General features: G+C 52.4%; 1 protein-coding gene across 4 annotated transcripts in view; it reads left to right on the top strand.

The window, feature by feature from the left end:
• ZFHX3 (zinc finger homeobox 3) overlaps nt 1-18,916 on the top strand; it is a 974,639-nt gene that overhangs the window by 865,402 nt on the left and 90,321 nt on the right. For all 4 annotated transcript variants that reach the window (XM_080646078.1, XM_080646081.1, XM_080646079.1 and 1 more), the window contains one exon: nt 11,018-11,249. In XM_080646078.1, coding sequence (XP_080502204.1) covers nt 11,018-11,249 — 232 coding nt within the window. The remainder of the gene's footprint in view (nt 1-11,017; nt 11,250-18,916) is intronic.

Raw genomic sequence — 18,916 nt, 5'->3', positions numbered from 1 at the left:
CAACCCAACCATGCTCCTTCCAGTCTTGGAGCGCCTGCCCGCTGGAATGATTAATTGATGTCCTCCACTCTGCCGGACAATTAAGGGAAGCAGGAGAAGGAGGGGACAGTCTTCAGTGAGACCTAAATTGGCACCACATTGTTTTCTGTTAATCTATTTTGTTTTCTGTCCGTCTGTCCCTAGGGACGGGTGCCTGGCTGCTTGCTGAAGCATGCATAACTAATGTCCTCATTAAGGGCTGATCTGTTTATGAGGGCCCTGCGAGGAGGCCGGCCTGCCAAACCCAGGCGCGAGCTGGGGGCTGCGCCCTCCCTCTGGGCCGGAGCCCCACCTCATTAAGCTGGTCCAGGCTATTGATTGGGAGCCTGTGTTTGGAAGAGTCTTACTTACTCCATGCATTACCTTGACAGATTGATCAGATCTGATTGAGAACCTCTTAAAGGAACGAACAGCTGTAATGGGAAAGTTGGACTCTGTCATCTGTTAGGATGATTCTGGGAGCAAGAAGAACACGGCTGACATCTTGGAGCAATTGTATTTACAATTAACATGGCTGAAAACGATTGCCTCTATTGATCCCCCCTTCCTGCAATTACAGCCCCATTGTTTACATTCCAGCACTTCAGTTATAAAAAGGAAATTCAATAATTATTGCATTATTTAAAGTTAAAGTGCCACAGAGTTTGCTGGCTACGCTTGCTGGTTGATTTAACGTTCAGTAAAATCCATGCTGAGCTCTCCATCTTGAGGCCGAACAATATCAGCTTTTAATGAGACTTACAACGGTGGGGGCGGGGGGAAGAGAGCAAAACCCAGAGCCCAGGGTGTTGGTCTGGGTCACTTGTGGGGGAACCCGAAAGCAGGGCAGAGAAACAAGCCCTGTCCTCCTTCCCACAACCACACGCCCTGTCGCCCGTGGCTGTCCGCTCTGGAGCCGGCCACCTCCCGGCCTGGACTCAGGCTCAGCTGTATGTCCTCACAGAGGTATTTTTCTCTGTTCACTCCTGGTCCCTGGTCCCACAGGTAACGCTCGCTCCTTCAACTTTCAACAAAACCCAGGGAACGTAAGGAGAAGTGGTCCAGTGTCATCGCGGCCAGGACTCGCACTGTCAGAGGCATTGGTTCCAGGGAATTTTCCTCTCCTGCCTCGTCACTTCCCCCTTTCCTCTTTGAAGGGAAAAGTGAAATCAAAATTAAGCCCCTCTTCTCAGGAGGAAGTCAGCGTGTGTGTGCTCGCTGCTCCCCACCGTCTCGTGCCCGTGTCTCAGACGGCAGGTGACGAGGGCATTTGTCAGCAGACCGTGGGAGCGCAAGGAAAGCCTCCGGGTTTGAGCACCACAGTCATGCTCTCAGCAGCCGCAGCCAGAACGTTGAGGAGCGTGGGAGGAATTGTAAAAGACCATTTTATTTTTCTCCTATTTGGTTTGCATTCTGCCACGGGCCCAGGTCCAGCAAGACATCTGGACAGGTGCGCTCAGCAGGATGTGAGCTCGCGAGGAGAAAGGGGTGCCTCATGCCCCAGTACCGAGAGTCACGCCTTCAGCAACAGCCCGGGAATTCTCCGCCGCAGGTGTGAGGGGGCGGGGAAGGTGAATAGAGCCAGCCCCGACTTTTATGATGTATCTGGTGCAGGCCAGTAGCAGGCAGCTGCTTCCGTGCAACTTTTTCATTCAGCAGGTGAATTTGTGTGTGCAGAAGTCACGTGATTTATCTAGTGCCGTTTGGGATCGAGTCTGAAACACTCGGTGGGAAAAGGAGGGTGCAGAGATTATAGGCCCCGAAAGAGTCCTTCTTATCGGGGACTTATCTCCGTGTGTTCCGAGTCGGATCTCTGTTCCGTGGAGTTGCTGTCCCAGCCAGAGCAGAGTTTCTCAGAGTGTGGTCCCCACCACAGCGTTAGTGTCACCTGGGAGGGTGTTAGGAATGCATGTTGCAGGCCCCACCGCCAGCCCGACAGGTGTCGGGCCCACCCCAAGGGAGGCAGAAACCTGTGGCATAGCAAACCCGCCGGGTGCCCTGATGCGAACCTGAGTCAGAGCCGCCGGCCGGAACGCCGTCTGCATCACTGACCAAGCCTGTGGCGCCGCACCTGCCGAGCAGAAGTGAGCAGGCGAGATCTGGGCTCACGGCAGAAAGACGCTGCCTGTGCCAGGTATTTGGGCAGTCCTTCCATCTTCTGAAGCACTTCACACGTGTTCCCGTGTCGTGTTTGAAACTGCCTCTGAGGAAGCCGGGCAAGTACAAACACCTGACAGATGAAGTCACACCCTGTTCTGACCACCAGGCATGTATTTTCTCTGCTGGGTTGACTGTCATGGGATTAGAGATACAAATAAGCAAGATTTGGGGGATCAGGTGTCCGCCACCCACCTCAGCTGAGTTTCCTTTCCTTCCCGGTCCTCAGCCAGGATGCTGGCAGACATGACAAAGAACACGGGCCTAGATTTTCATTGTATGGCACCCTGATGGGCAAAGAGTAAGCGGATACGGTTTTGTGGGAAGGACATGGGTTTGTGGTGTGGATCCAGACTCTGCTTGCACCAGCGGCATGACCTTAGGCAAGTGACTTAAAATAAAATTGAAGCAGGAAAGAAGTCAGCCCCGTGGGTGCTCAGTATCCTTCCCATGTCACAGTTTCTATAGACCACAGTTCCTGTCAACCAGGAATGCCTCTTGGGGCTGGGGGGTGGGAGAACGGTTATAAAGGAAGGAAGTGGGTGAGTTCAGTAGATGTTCCTTTCCACCCCTCATCCCAGAGCCTAACTAATTTGGACAGTAATGATAGTAATAATCACCGTATTCATTATCAAGACTCACAGTGCACCCTGCACGGGAGTAAGCACTTGATGAGAATGACCTCATTGAATCTTCCCAGCGGTGCCGTGAGGAGGCTCTGTTGTTGCCCGGGATTGCAGATGAGGAAACCGAGGCCCGGCAGTAATAACTTGTCGGGGTGGCACGGGGAGTGAGCGCCAGAGGGGAGGGCTCCCGCCGGCTCTCTGAATCCCGGGTGTGCCTAAAGCACCATTGTTGGACACGGAGTTGAGCGAGGACGAGCTAGAGTAGCCTGTGTGCGTGGCCTTTATTTCTCTGCGGGGCTTCAATCTGGGGGAGCTGGAACGTGCTGGGGAAGGAGTGTGTCGTGTCTTCATGAGTAAAGAGAAGAACATCCTAGCGAAGGGAGCTTTAGGTCGTTTCTGGAGGCCAGTCAGGCTGATGCTAGCCTGTGGGACCCACCTGGTTGTCTTATGCGCCCACATCCCTCCCTCGGCCTTCGAGCCCCATATCTAGATGTTTAATTTGCCATCATGGAACTCAACTGTTGTGTTGCCTGTGACCCTAGGCTCTGATGGGCCTTCCTCAGGGAGGACGCCAGCTGCCTCTGGAGTTTTCCTACTGAGGGAGCTGAAATCTGTTAAGTTGAAGGTATCAGCATTCTGCAAGGGTCCGCATTCAGAGTGTTCATTCTCGCCCTGTGGGTAGTTACAGATTTACGCCGTTACTTCTCCTTCTAGAACTTACACCCCTTCTCTCAAGGGAGCATCATATTGAGACTTTGGAATCAGGAAATGTCATCTACAGGAGGGCAGAGATCAGGGCTGGGCCGTCTTGACTTCGGCCCTGGAGCTCGATACCGAGAGCCAGCACCATGCCCTGATCCAGGGACAAGGAGCCTGGCCTAGAAACCGGAAAATAGGTCAGAAAATGGACTGATCTGAGGGAACATTTTTTATTTCCTTTCACTTTTTCTGTAAATCGTGATGGGGGCTTACTTCTTTTGGCATCGGCAGGGCTCCTGCAGTGAAGTAGGACTAAATTAGCATGTGCCAAGGATGAGGGCATGTGTGGGTGAAAGCCAGCGTTAAACAGAAAATACATATATATATTTAGTTGACCTTCCGGAAGCCTTCCTAAGAAATGTGACTTTAAATTTAGAACTGTAACACAACCTCTGATTAAAAAATTAAAATGAACTGTAACCCAGGCGCTGATTAAAAAAGTCACCGCCCCATGCCTGGTTGAGTTACACCTGAAACAATTCCTTTTTTGTGCATTCAAGGTGAACAGCTGGATCTGGGGAGTCCTGTGTTCCAGACACCCCTGCGGTCAGTGCAGCACAGCTGGGCAGCTGTGGGCTTGGCCTCAAGCCCCAAGTCCCAGTCCAGTTTCTTCCACGCTCCCTGAGGCCTTGGGGGAGTCATGTGACCTCTCTGAGCTTTGGGCTCCTCCAAGGACAGGAGCTGACAGCCGCTCACCTCGTGGGGCTGTAATGAGAAGATGAGGTATGAGAGGTGAATGCTGTGCATGGAAACACTGTCCATTAAACACGCACTCACTTCCCTCCTTCATCGTATGATGTGGGGAATTAGACATCCCAATCTAGGACCTTCTTTTATGGATTGAGAGGCCCTTCCACCTGCCCTGGCCTGGGTTCCAGTCAGAGCCCAACAGGTATCTCCCGGGAGCCTTGCTGGATGGCCATGGGCGGGAGGGGGCGCTTCTCCGCTCTGAAAGAGACGACTGGCATCCCCGGGGTAGCCCATTGGTTCGGAGAGATGCCTGGAAGCAGCGTTACCCCATCAAAGAGCTTCCTCCTTCCATCTGCTCTTGGAACGGACATGCGCTGTGTGCACAGAAAAGTGTGGGAGGCGTGGGTGTGCCGTGTTCCTGTGAACAGGTGCTATTCCCCAAGAAGTTCCATTTGTCAGTCCTGTGAGTGTCAGAATGCATGTTGTCCATTTCTGCTTTCAAAGGAGGCTTTGACAAACGCTGATCGATACTTTACATTCCATGCATGAAGAGCCAGATGTTAGAAGTTTCCTATTGGGGAGGAGGAGAGAGCCGGCCCCTCCAGATTTATAGAAATCAATGTCCTCTGACAGAAGTTGGTTAGTTTTCCTGGGAAACAAGTAGCAGGAACACATTTTTTTGATTTTCACGATGAATTATTTTTCTAACAAGAGCCCTCTTCTCGTCTCTTTGACTTTCAGGCCCTGGCCAGGGTGGACGAGGGTAACATATTAATGGGGTGTAGAGTCCCACAAAGTAACATGGCTGCCTTTTTTCTTCCCTTTCTTTTTTAATTATTCATTTGCTTTTTGTTCTCGACCTTACATGCCAGGCTAATTATTGGAGGTGCCTGTCACTACAGAAAGGGCTTTTCTCTTCCGAGTTCTTGGATGCAGACTCAGAGGGAAGGTGCGAGATGAGTCCAGGTCAGGAGCACAGGGGTGGCACCTTCAGCTAAACCAAGACGGGACCAGCATTTTCAAAAATAAGGAGCCCAACAGGATCCGAAAGGGGCAGGAACGGCCGGTCACTGCCAGCATGGGGCGCCCATCCTGTGTGTCACACTCCTGGCTGCTGCCACGAGGATAGGCTGCTCTCGGCAGGATGGCGCACCTCGGAGAAGCGGAGATTTCTGGGCGCTCTCCTGCTTCCATTTCTGGGCCAAACGGGTGCTTGTTTCTTATTGGCCATTGTACGCCCTGGAGCTTTCTCAACGCAGGTCCTGTTGCCACGTGTAGACATTTGTTTCTTTCAGTGGAAAGGACTGTCCTTTGCAGTTCACAGCACCCAGCGCTCGGCAGACACTTTTTAAACCAGCCAGTGAGACAGGGGCGGGCGGGGGGGGAGTCACAGAGACCTCAGGTGACGGGCGGTGATAGGGGGAGGCTGGGGGACTATGTGCGTTCGGGTGGGCCTCGCTGCCACTCTCCTGTACCCAGGGGGGTCTTCCTGTCTCCATTGACGAGTTGGCCCTGCTTCCTGATTACTTTGTGGGCAGATGCTAACTTTTAAAAAAAATGATTGACTTTATTAGGGTGACATTAGTTAATAAAATTATATAGGCTACAGGTGTATAATTCTATACTACATCATCAGTATATTGTATTACGTGTTCACCACCCCAAGTCACGTCTCCTCCATCACCATTGATCCCCCTTTTCCCCTTCTACCTTCCGCCTTCCACCTTTCCCTCTGGTCATCACCACACTGTTGTCAGTGCCTGTGAATTTTTTTATTCCTGTGCTTAATCCCTTCGCCCTTTTCACCCAGCCCCCCAAGTCCCCTCCCCTCTGACAGCTCTGTATCTGTGAATCTGTTTCTACATTATTTGTTAGTTTATTTTGTTCATTAGATTCCACATATAAGTGAAATCTTCTCTGACTGGCTTATTTCACTTACATAATACTGTCCAGGTCCATCCATGTGGCTGCAAAGGGAAGATTTCCTTCTTTTCTTATGGCCAAGTAGTATTCCATTGCCCCCTTTTGAGTGAGTCAGTGATTTTCCCTGGTCCAGCATGTGGTATATTCTCACATTAGAGGCCCAGTGCACGAAATTCGTGCACCTGAGGGGGGGGGTCCCCTCAGCCTGGCCTGCGCCCTCTTGCAGTCTGGGAGCCCTCGGGGGAAGTACAACTACCGCGGGGAGTGGGCCTAAGCCGTCAGTCGGACATCCTTAGCGCTGCCGTGGAAGCAGGAGAGGCTCCTGCCACCGCCACTGCGCTCGCCAGCCATGGGCCCGGCTTCTGGGTGAGCGGCACTCTGCCTGTGGGAGCGCACTGACCACCAGGGGGAAGCTCCTGCATTGAGCATCTTCCCCCTGGAGGTCAGTGTGTGTCATAGCAACCGGTTGTCCCGCTGTTTGGTCAATTTGCATATTCGCCTTTTATTATATAGGATTGGTATTCCAGCCAAAGAATGGCCCCCCTCATGTTCCTTAGAATGTCCTCCCAAGTCCCTGCTGCCACTGCTTTCATCATCTGCAGGTTCAGCACCTGGAATGGGACAATTCTGTGTGTGTGTGTGTGTGTGTGTGTGTGTGTGTGTGTGTGTAAAGTGTCTAATGTGCTGTAGACACTTAGAATCAACCAAAGACCAGACCCTGCCCAGTGGGTTCAGCAGCCATTTTCTTTGGGTCTAAAGCAGCACACACACCTTACTGCAGACGAACCACAGTTGATGTTGTCCTTTGTGATGTTATTGTTGTTGTGTTTTTTTTAACTATACACCCAACCTGACAGAGGTGAGCAGAGAGCAATCTTGAACACAGAGTAAAAGAAATGGAGAAAGCTCAGCAAAACCTGGGTCCCCTGCCCAGGGTGGAGGGGCTCTGTGATCGGGGGCGAGAGGACTGGGGGCGGAGGGTTCGTGTGGGACAAGCAGTCCCATCCTAGTGAGGAGAGCAGGAACTCCGAAAGCAGGCAGTGCTTTCATGGACGCTCCACTGGGGTTTGGGCCGTGGTGGATTCTTCATATATTACAGTGACTTTAATTAAATACATTGTGATCCCAAATGAGGGTATTCTAATTAGCTGGGCCAGGAACAAATTATTCTCCCTCCTTCTCCAAATGAAAACATCTACTTGCTTCTGCAGGGAGAGCATGTCCTTGGCTGACTAGCTTGCCCAGTGGAGTCCTCCTGGGCCTCTCCAGCCCCCTCCCCCTTCCTGCTGCTTCTCATTAAGCTGCTTCCAAAGGTGGAATTCTGGGGATGGGGGCCAGTGCTGCTCGGGAGGGAGAGGGCATCTGGCCAACAAGGTCAGGGCGTTGACCCCCTCATGGCCTGGGAAATGACCAGATGGTGTGGAGGAGGTCACAGAGGTCAGGACCCTGCTGCGAGCTTTGGGTCCCTGTTTGCACCAAGCTGGACAGCCTTTGAAATACCGAGTGAGAACTTACAGAATGTGGTGAGAACAGGATCTGTCACATGCAGGTCAACAGCAGGAGACTCTGGTGGTGAGTGCAAGTTTGGGTTGGGATGTCACCTTTAAAAGCAGGTGTTTCCTGGCAGCTGAGCAATAGTTTGTTCTCTCTCTCTCTCTGTGTGTGTGTGTGTGTGTGTGTGTGTGTGTGTGTGTTGGAGAATGAACTTGAAGTGCAAACACAAGCTTGGAATTTGAACGAGGCTTTTGTGTGAGTCTCTGAGAGAGGACCCTAAAGGCTCCCTAGACCAGGATCCGTGGAGAGGCGATGGCTGTCTGCCCTCCTTCCTTCTCTTCCCCATTGTGGGGGGTGCCCGTTTCCCTTCCTAAGTGGCTTTCGGTGGCAGAACAAAGAGTCCGGGGCCGCACAGAGAGTGCCGATGACCACCATGAGCTGGAGTGTGTGTGGACTGGCTCTGGAACGTCTTCTGCGTGCCAGTTGTTGTTAAAGCAGAGTCCGCAGTATGATGGTTATGTCATTAGGATTTACACAGTGCTGTCCCCCAGGAGCCCAGGAGCATCCGGACAAAAGACATTTGATATCTTGACTTCTACCCAGTTCCTTTTGGCCATGGTATCCTTTCTTCTGGCTCTGAGGTCAGAAACCCCAGCCATTTCTAAAAGAACCCTCGCATCCATATTAAAACGTGATGTTTACGAATCAGCGCCTTATTGGAGGAAGTGCTGTTCCGGGGAAGGTGCTGGGACCTGGGGGTCAGGCTCTACTGATTCCTGCCCAGATTGTAGACTTCATGGTCGTACCACAGTCCCTCCACGGAACTTGGTGCTCTGGATCCCGTGGTTATTTCTCCAGCTGTCTTTCATTCAGGCAGTTTTTGTTGAGGCTTTGATAAATGTAATGCTTGGTGACCAGGACCGCAGTCCCTGGCGCCTGCTCCTCCATCCCACGCTCGTCTCTTTCCTTACATCGGTCCACCAGGCCCTCTCCTGGGAGAAAGGGCTGTAGCCTTGGGAACACGGTGCTTCCATGCGGCTCATCCCCCCAAAGTTCTCGGCAAGGAGCCTTGTCTCAGAGGAGGCAAATTGAAGATAAACCATGAAAAGATAAAACGGCTCAAATTTAATGTTTTTATTTCTTTTTATTTTTATTGATTTCAGAGGGGAAGGGAGAGGGAGAGAGAGAGAAACATCAGTGATGAGAGAGAATCATTGATTGGCTGCCCCTGCACGCCCCACACTAGGGATCGTGTGTGTGTGCCCTGACCAAGAATCGAATTGTGACCTCCTGGTTCACAGGTCGAAACGCAACCCCTGAGCCACGCCAGCCTGGCAGAACAGCTCAAATCTATTTTAAGAAAAGTAGCTTTTTATTTTAAGTTGTTGCAATTTCTTGAACAAGTTAACATTGAGCTCACTCCTTCTTTAAACTCCTTCTGGTTGGGACATGGCACTTGCGTAGCTGTTCCTGGTGGAGATATTAGCAAGTTCCAAGGCTCTGCTCTCAACTGTGTGAACTCACCCACTTTGTGGGGAAGGGATTTTCTCTGTTGGTACCTGGAGAGCCCTTCAGCTCCTACCTGTGGACTAGTTGCGCCAGTGTATGTGATTGAGGGCCTTGCCCGCGCCTCCCCCTCCCCCCGCCACACACACACAGTGAGTTTTCTACAATACGTACTTGGCGTATTCATATTGCCTCTTCCAGTAAGGTGCAGACGTGCTCCTGGAACTTTCACACAGTTCTGGTGAGTGTTGGACGTGCGCCTGTGAGCAGATGAGCCTCAGAGCTGCGCCATTTGATAGGAAGTGCTGGTGGGGCCCTGGATATTGTCGGTATTGGGCCCCGTCCGGGCATTCCAACTGCTCTGCTTTCTCGGGGTCTTATTGTCACCTGGACCAGACCCAGTTGTCAGGGTGTGTGCATCGAACGGGACGGGCGCGGGCAGGCGGGGAGCAGCAAGGTGACTTCCGAGGCACCTGCTGTGTGCTCTATGCAGCGGCTCGGACCGGCTCCTGGGACTGTGGGCAAGGAGGGAGAGAGGGAGGTGGTAACATGAACACATAGACGCTTCCATCCTCTGAATTTCCTCCTCCACAAGGATGCCGAGAGGCAGGGTCTGGTTCTCTCCTTTCCACAGACTGGCTGGCTAGCTTGGGTCAGTCACTCACGCTTTTCTGAGCTGTTTCCCCTGCCCTAGGTGTACCCAGCAGGGACGCGCCCGTCTCCCCTCCCACAGGTCATTGCGAGTGAAGGGGATGGCCTTTCTGTGTGCCCAGAGCCAGCATGTCCCTTCCCTCACTGCTCCCAGAAAGGGCCCGTTGCTTTTTCATTCTCAAGGAGGCATGAAAATGTCGTGAATGTTGTCCTTGGAAAATCTTTGTCTTCTCTGAGGCATGGACATCGGGGTCTGCTGTTCTGCACCCGTGACTTGAACCCTGCGTGAGCCCGACTCCCGCCAGCTCGTGGGCTCCCAGGCCCTGGAATCAGTGCTGTGCCCCCACCGACACCACACACAGTGCAGTTGGACCGTCTGTGCATGAAGCCGGATGACCTTGAGATGTTGGCAGGGAACTAGTTGGGAGAAATTTATGTTTCTGTCTCTTTTTTTGAGCTCTCCCAGTAGACTGTAGTTCTTAATACAAACACTTGCGCCTTCTTCCTCGGCCTGTGTTACTGACCTCGGTGGGGATCTGTACAGGCCCGGTGACGTTGTGGACTGTCCTTAGACTAACGCTCGCTGCAAAGGGCCACACAGCTCTATCTTAGGCTTTGCAGGACCTCCAGTCTCTGTTGCACCTAGGCAGCTGTGGTGTTTTCAAAGCAGCCCTGGACGATGCGTGTCACGTACGTGGCTGTGTTCCCTTAAAACTTTATTTACAAAAGTAGTCAGCAGGTGGGATTGGCCTGCGGGCTGCAGTTTGCCGACCCCTGATCTCCATAATGCAGGCCGCTTTGGAGAAAGGAAGGGGAACCTTTCATTACTGGGCCAGGAACCAATATGGTGAGAAAGGTCCAATCCATTTGCTTGCTGCTTGCCTTCGGGGAACTGCTGGAGAAGGCACTGTGTGTGTGTGTGTGTGAGGAGGCGGGGGTGAGGGGGGCACAGAACAAACCCTCTGAGGAATCATCGGGCTGCAGCCAGGACAGCGGTGGGCACATGGCAGTGGGCTCACAGCGGCGGTGGGTTCAGGGCAGGGGTGGGCTCAGGGCAGGGGTGGGCTCAGGGCAGCGGTGGGCACATGGCTGTGGGCTCAGGGCAGGGGTGGGCTCAGGGCGGCGTGGGCTCAGGGCGGCGATGGGCTCTGAGTGGCTAACCCAAGGCGTGTCCATCTTCTTCGCCCCGGCAGCACCTGCAGCAGCACGAGAGCAGCGTGGAGGGCGAGAGCTGCTACTACCATTGCGTCCTGTGCAGCTACTCCACCAAGGCCAAGCTGAACCTCATCCAGCACGTGCGCTCCATGAAGCACCAGCGCAGCGAGAGCCTGCGCAAGCTGCAGCGGCTGCAGAAGGGCCTTCCCGAGGAGGACGAGGACCTGGGGCAGATCTTCACCATCCGCAGGTGCCCGTCCACCGACCCAGGTGAGTGGTCTTGCCGGCCCGGAGGCCTGGGTGGGCCAGATGCCGACCTGTGTGCGGCCTCCGTCGGTGGGTGCAGCAGGCCCTCGCCTCGCATCCACGGCTGACGGCACAGGCGGCCATTGTATTCTGGAAGGAACATGCATGGATTGTTGCTTTTTGAAAAAAGGAACTTAGGACCACTTTGATTCCGGTATCACAAGCCACTGCCCAGGGAGCCAGCCAACAGCGGTTCTGTCCCCTCCCCCAAACTGTCTGGTGCACACTGGATCAGCATATTGCTTCACATGGTACATTGCGCAAGGGCCAAGTTATGTCTTGTTTGATATTAGGACAGTCAGCCAGTGGCCTCATGTCTGGTCTGTGAGGAATAGCTTCATGTAGGATCCGAGCAAAGACTGGTTACAAACGTTATTATTATATTTGAAAGCGACCCCGGTTGTCCCGTGACTCAGTGCTGCCTGTTACTTCACGGAGCCAAGCCTTCCACCTCCCGTCCTGTCAGCTCGCCCACAGTCACCTTCCCTGCACCTCCGGCCTCCCCTGGTGACTCACCCCCCTGCGACCTCGCTCGCTGGTATCACCCCTCTGCTATGTTTTCAGACTTCCCATCCCTTTCTCTCAACTTGGAAGCACAGGACAGTCGCTTGCCTCCTGAGAAACAGTAAAACAAAGGCCCTCCCTTAGTCCTGCGTCCCGCTCTCTGCCTCCGGGAGAAGCTGCAGGACTCTGGAAGGACTGTCCTCACTGGTCCTCTCCACCTGCGTCTCATGCGGCTTGGTCTGTGTCCTCCTGTCATCAAACCGCCCTGGAGAGGGCCCCTGGGCCTTGGGTTTACCCGCCCCCCCCCCCCCCCCCCCCGCCCAGTGGCTCCCTGCTGGCCTGACTCTCCCTTCCTGTGGTCTTTGAGATTGCTGCCCGACCCGTCTCAAAGCTCCCTCCCTTCCCTGGGCGCTCAGGTGTGTCCTTCCTCATCCTGCTGCTGCTCCTGGCCGTCAGTCCTCCGGCTGCCCATGTGCTGGCATCCCTGGGTTAGGCCCCGGCCCTGGCTCCCAGCCTCTGGAAGCTTGGCTCTCCTGGCCTTGCCAGGGGCCCTTTAAGCAGCTCCTGGGTTCTCACTGGTGCCGCCTTGCAGGCTGAGCTCACGATGTCCTGTCCACACTTTTCACCCAGTGGCTCGCTGCTGATCGACCTGGTCCAGGGGGGGACTCAGGGCCATCCTTCTCCCTCCACCACCTGCAGCTCCCTCTCCACCATGGAGCCAGCGGGGCTGAGTGGGGTTTTTAATCTTAACGTTATCAAATTGCACATTTGTAGAGCTTCTAAAGGCAAAAATTACGCAGCCCTTATGAAAAATGGCGTGACCCTCCCTCATCCTGTTCCCCTGAGCAATGGCTTTCAGGTTTTACTTGGATTTATGTTATTTCCATATTGATTGACATGCTTCTATTACTATTTTTGATTTTTTTTCCCAAGTTTAAGGCATCTCTTGGCTTTCTACACTGGAAGATGGCGATTTCACTAGCATGGCATTCTATAAATCCACTCACTTGTCCCCACTCACACACTCCCCGTCTGCAAACACACACACACACATACACCATGCTACGCGCACACACACACACACACACACACACACACACACGTGTGCACTCTGCACTCTGCACTACACTTCCCCACTCCCCACCCCCACACTCCCCCTCCCCCCACTCCCCAGCCCCCTACACGCTCAGTCCTCTCCTCCCTCTGTCTTCCAGTGTGATTAAATAATAATTTGGGGTTTTATTAATATTCAGTGTTTTCATTATTCTAACTCTATAAATATTAATCACAGCTGAACCGTGTAGAGTTTTATAATTTCATTTACCTACTTGTACAACTTTTTGTTTTCCCTGGTTTTCTAGGTACCTATGATTAATTCATGGCTAAGCCTCCCCAGAATGACAGTTCCCGATCTCTGGAGGCCCTGCTGTTATCAGTTGTGCTGGGGGCCGCGTTTCCTTCTGGAGGCATCCCTCCAGAGCCCCCAGACCCCTGCCCACCTGCTCCTGTCCCTGTCGCCCCGCTCTGACTGCACCCCCTTCTCCACATAAGGGGGACTGGGTTTCCTGTGTGACAGGCTGCCACCCCCCCCCCCTCACTGGAGTGGCTCCGGTTTCATATCACAGTGGCAAGGCCGGTTGGTCGCCCTGCGTCAGTGTGAGTCATTGTGTCAGGAGAGTGCCGTTGGGCACCAGGATAATCTTGTCATTGCCAGGTCCCTGCAAGACTGTCTCTGCCCACGTGTCTTTCAAATTCCTGCTCTGGTTAAAGTCCCGCCGCCTTAACCTATGGGGTCTGCTTCGCTTCCTGTCTGACCCCATCGCTCTGTGTGTGGGGGGTGCTCTCCGGAGCAAGGGACGGGGCCTGGCACCCAAGGACACGTCTGTGCCCGAAGACTGAGACCATTGTACCATCTGGCTGTGGGGTCCCCAGTCCCCACTGGGGCATCTGGCCTCTGTCTGCCCCTGCCACTCCCCATTATTCCACTGCCAGTCACTTCCTATGAGTCTCCTTCCTCCTCCTCTTTATTTCAGGGCTGCGGTTTTTCTTTTTAATGTTTTTTTTTTTTTTTTTTTGCCAGCTCTGCCTACGTCATTGTTTTAATCTTCTGTTAAAAGCTGGTCCCTCCCCCCTCAATTCTTTCTTTCATTCTGCTCAGAATTCCCTTTTTATTAATGAGGTGCCCCAAACTAAATAGCGTACAGCTGCCATTTCACCCGGGGTCTGTGGACTGGAACAAACAGTTCCCTGTTTCATAATGTAACACTTCTGTTTATGCAGAGCGCGCTGGAATGGCTTTCCTGCACCATCGCCTTCTGGGTTTCTCTCATGTAATGCGTATTAGGGTTCCTTCTCCCCTGAAGTGTATGAGCGACTGTGGTCTGGATGATAGACTTCCTCTCTGTAGTTCAAAACCCTTTTGTATTGTCTTCGGCCCGCAGTCATGTTTTTGGTCTCTACCCACCTCCCTCCCCACCCTGCACCTCCCTTACCTCCATCCCCATCCCACCCGGCTGAAGTCATCTTCCTTACCAATGACACAGAGGCAAGTTATTAGGTGATGTTCCTGTTGTCATTAACAGTAACTCGGTACTGTTTCGGAAACTTCGTTAAGAAAACTCATCTTAAAATATCTCCTCTCTACCTCTCCTCCCAAGGAATTGGCTCCTCAAAACTTGAAAAAATGTCTTCCGCGCCCTGGCCGGTGTGGCTCCGTTGGCTGAGCGTCGTCAGTGCCCTGAAGGTTTGCTGATTTGCTTCCTGGTCAGGGCACATGCCCGCCCAGGTTGCAGGCTCGTCCCCCAGGGCCGTGCAGGAGGCAGCCCGTCAGTGTCTTGCTCTCATGTCGATGTCTCTCTCTCTCCCTTCCTCTCTCTGTAAAAATCAGAATCTTTAAAAGAATGTCTTGAAGAAAAAGCATGTTGTGACATGGAATTAAGTGGAAGGTCGTCAACTTCAGATTTTATCCACAGACTTTATGAAACATCCCCAGTTTTCTCCTCTCAAACATAAAAATGAGAACGTAATCTTCAGCCCGAAAAGTCACTCCTGTAGCGTGAGGGAGTCTCGGGAGCCCCTGGCGAGCCCTGCCTGCTCCGACTCTAAGCTGCGTGTGTGTTCAAGGCTGCGCGGTCTGGAGTGTCGGATTCTGGTGTTCCAGTGCTGTCTGTTAACTGAGCGTGTTCTTTCTCCTGCCTTCCCTGTTGTCCACATTCCAGAAAGTTTTACCCAGAAGCCATCGGAAAGAACTTCCTTTCCTGTCTGAGCTCAGGACCTCACGCCCGGGCTCCCATCGCCTTCCACGGGCACTGGGGCTTCCCTCGCTGAGGCTCGTGGAGCGTGCTCTCCGATAGGTCCTTCCCTGTGATGGCAAAAATGTCGCCTTCTCACGTTTTACTTGTTAACATCAGCCAGCATGTTTTCCAGTCAGGCAAGCTCACCATCTCCAGCCGTGGGCAAACTAAGGCCCGCGGGCCGGATCCGACTGTTCTATCCGGTTCTCTTGCTCTCCCCTCCGCTCCTTTACTTTGAATTTATATTAGTTCACACAAACACTCCATCCATGCTTTTGTTCCGGCCCTCCGGTCCAGTTTAAGAACCCATTGTGGCCCTCGAGTCAAAAAGTTTGCCCACCCCTGATTCTAGCCTGTCCATCGCCAGGAACATGTAAATGTGGAGGAGGAGGAATTGTCACGATCTCCTTCAGCCTTCACAGCTGGTCATGGCCAGGCCTTACACCTGCCGCCGGCCACATGGCCCCAGACATGCAGCATCTCGTCCTGCCCTGCACCGCACGGCCCGGTCTTGGCTGCCAGCAATGTGCTCGTAATTAGGCCATCCCCCCTGTGTGGTCCTGCCTTTGGGCAAGCTTCACCCTTTGGGCCGGCCCTAGACTGCCTTGTCTTTACCTAGTGCAGTGGTCGGCAAAACTCATTAGTCAACAGAGCCAATTATCAACAGTATAACGATTGAAATTTCTTTTGAGAGCCACATTTTTTAAACTTAAAACTATATAGGTAGGTACGTTGTCATTAACTTAATTAGGGTACTCCTAAGCTGGCCTTTGATAAAAACTCAAGGGGCCAAAGAGCTGCATGTGGCTCACGAGCCACAGTTTGCCGACCACTGACCTAGTGTGGCGGTGCTTGTATGGTTATGCTTCGCGCGCGCGCGCGCGCGCGCGCGCGCGCGCACACACACACACACACACACACACACACACACACACACAGCATGGGCCTTCTCATTTCAGACACGGCTTGGAAGTACACATCTCAGAGAACAGAGAGGAACCTAACCGGATGAGATTTCCCCACCCCAACGTCATCCCGATCTTCAGATTATTGGCTTGCATGTATTTTTTCCAAGACCAAGTGGCCTCTTGCCTGTGTTGGGAGTTGGTCTTTTCACGCCGTCCGCACACACAGGGAGGTAGAGGAAGCCTGTCGTGGGCCACCACCCTGGCCGGTAGGCCTGTTCCGGGCAGCTGCCCTGTACTTCCCCGGGCGCCGGAAACTCTGGTAGGTGGGTCGTGGGGAGGATCAGCTTCCCTGTGTGCTTGTTAAAGAGGCGTTTCTGGCTGGGGGGGTGGGGGCAGGTAGTTAATTTCATTCAATCAGTGCCCCGGGCACAAGAGGCCCTTTGTCTTTCTGTCCTCAGCCTTCCTCCTCCTGTTTTCTCGCTCACCCTGCCTTCACGGCTCCTTCCTTCATGTAGACATAAATTTCAAAACTTTGCACCGATGAAATTAGTGATTCTTGACTGAGCGCCTACTGTGTACAAGACTCTTGAGTTCTTGGTGTGGCTACAGTGGTTAAGGCACCAGCTCAGGCATTCACGGCAAATGGAGGGTGACTCGGTTTACAGAAGGCACGCTCATTCAGAGAGCAGGAGACTCTTGCTTGGCGCAGAAGATGGAATTCCCCTTTATGACACAGCTTTGGTGCTCAAGGTAGTGAATTCCTGGGGCCAGGGAGGCAGGGGCAGCTTGCCAGGTGACGACGTGGTTTTGGTGACAACTTGTACTGAAACAGTCACCGGCTTTGCTCGATGGATCATTTTTTTGAACCAACTTTCAGGGAGTTCTGTTTAACTTGGAAGGATTAAGAGGATAAGAACATGTACTGTTTTTAACTTTCTCATTTGATTTTGTTTTTATTTTTCTGAATTGGCCTAAGGCTGCCTTCTAAACATGAACTACATTATTATTATTATTATTATTTTTGTAAATAGCTAAATTATAAGCAATTTCAGTGTGATTTTTCTCATAGTACTAAAATATGTTGTGGCTAGTTCTGTAATCCTGAAGCATTGTTTTTATGAAACCAAAGCTATGTTCTTTTTTTTTTTTTTCTTCCCTTTTTACTGTACATCTTGTTAACGGGGCGTGGGAAAGGCATGGATGGGGTGATGGATTTCTAACTATAGAAGTTCGATGTAAAAGCGCATCAGAATAAATCGGGGTGACTGGATTTCAAGCCCTTACGGAGGAATGAAGGAGATAATAAATACATTCCCCACTGAAGGGCTGTTTGGCCAAGGGTTGTAAGCATCAGTGTGCTTTTTTAGAAAGGTGCTTTACAATATGCAAGAATAAAGAGAGACCATTGTGTATCGAATGAAAGAGAACATATTGTTAAATGAAAAAGGGAATTCACAGAACAATGTAGAGGTTGATTCCATTTTTTTAAAGTATTTCCTTTAAGCTTTAAAAGTAACCATTCTACGCAAAGTCAGTAATCGGCATATCGGGCTGGTTCGTGGGCGGCATCTGTTCACGTGTGTGGACTCTAATGGAGCTCAAACGTTGGTGAACCTCATCGACAGAGACCTCAGCCGAGTCGCTCCTGATACACCAAGGGGTGCGCCTTGGTTGCTTTTGTTCATGGAGATGGTTTTCTACTCGTCAGTGCCCGCCACACATAGTTTGATTACTGCCTGATTCGCTTGCGTTTTGCATCCACATGAAGAGGACAGGAGTGATTCTCGGGGGGGTACACTGTCTTGTTTTCCTGTTGGATAGAGTTCCTGATTTGCCTTAATTAGTCCTCTAACAATCTACAAAGGTCAGTGCCAATTGCCTGTTCATTTGCATTTGTAATTGCGATGGCTTCTGATTACATATTCCTTGTCTTAGTCCTTCCTCTAATATGTGCTAGTGTGTCCTCTTCTCCCCCGCCTCTCACACCCCACACCCACCCATGTACCAGCCTGTGTGGGAGCCGGGGACCTGACTCTTCATATAGGAAACCTGTGACGGGATGGCCCAGCCTTCCCGGGCACTTCGGCGCCTGTGACGGAAAGGCACCTTGCAGAAGCCGTTGCTTCTAAGTCAGGGACATAATGAAGTCAGAGTCAGGGAAATGACGTCGATGCCAGGCAAGAAATCTGAGAGCCATTATCTAGCAGCCTTCTTTAACTGGGTAATTAAGGGCAGTTGAACTTTACTGCTGACTCTTTGCAGAATATGCTAATGATCTGGTCTGTTGGAAGGTGGATGTGTGCAGGGTGCTGTTCCACTGTTGTCCCGTGCTCCCGGGCTGGAGGGGTCCCCCAGAGAGCCTGTGACACCACCAGACTGGTCCCTTGGCGATGGGACCTGCGTCCACATCTCATCTCCTTCCTCCCCATCTTCTCAAGGGGAACCGAGCACCGGCACCGAGACTGCACCGTGCGGAGATAAATGATCCGGGGCGCGGCTATAGCAGCTGCCGTCGCAGTGATTCTCACTCAGCACCCTCTCCTGTTCCAGCTCCACCATTCACGAGTTGCTTTATTGTTATGGGATGGTCAAAGCTACCTGGGTTTTCTGTTTTATTTCAGTAGATGGAACTGGAGCGTGCACTGCCCTGTGTGTTGGGCGTGGATATGGTATATACTGCCAGGCCAGTCAGCCTTTCCCTTGGTGGAGGCTTTAGATGGTCTCCCACACCGGCCCCTTGGGCAGCTCCTACTGTGCGCCCTCGGCCACCCAGCGCCGCCCACTCCCTTCTAGGGAGGGTGACACCAAGTGACACAACAAAAAAGAAAAGAAGAAAGGCTCCTGCTGGCGGTTACTGGAATCAGACTGCGTGGTGTGTGTGTGTGTGTGTGTGTGTGTGGATGGGGAGCCTTGGGGGTCCCCTATT

Source organism: Plecotus auritus (assembly GCF_963455305.1).
Source record: "Plecotus auritus genome assembly, chromosome: 10".
Lineage (NCBI taxonomy): Eukaryota > Metazoa > Chordata > Mammalia > Chiroptera > Vespertilionidae > Plecotus > Plecotus auritus.
The sequence above is the reverse complement of the archived record's forward strand: the minus strand, read 5'-3'. Positions and strand labels throughout refer to the sequence as shown.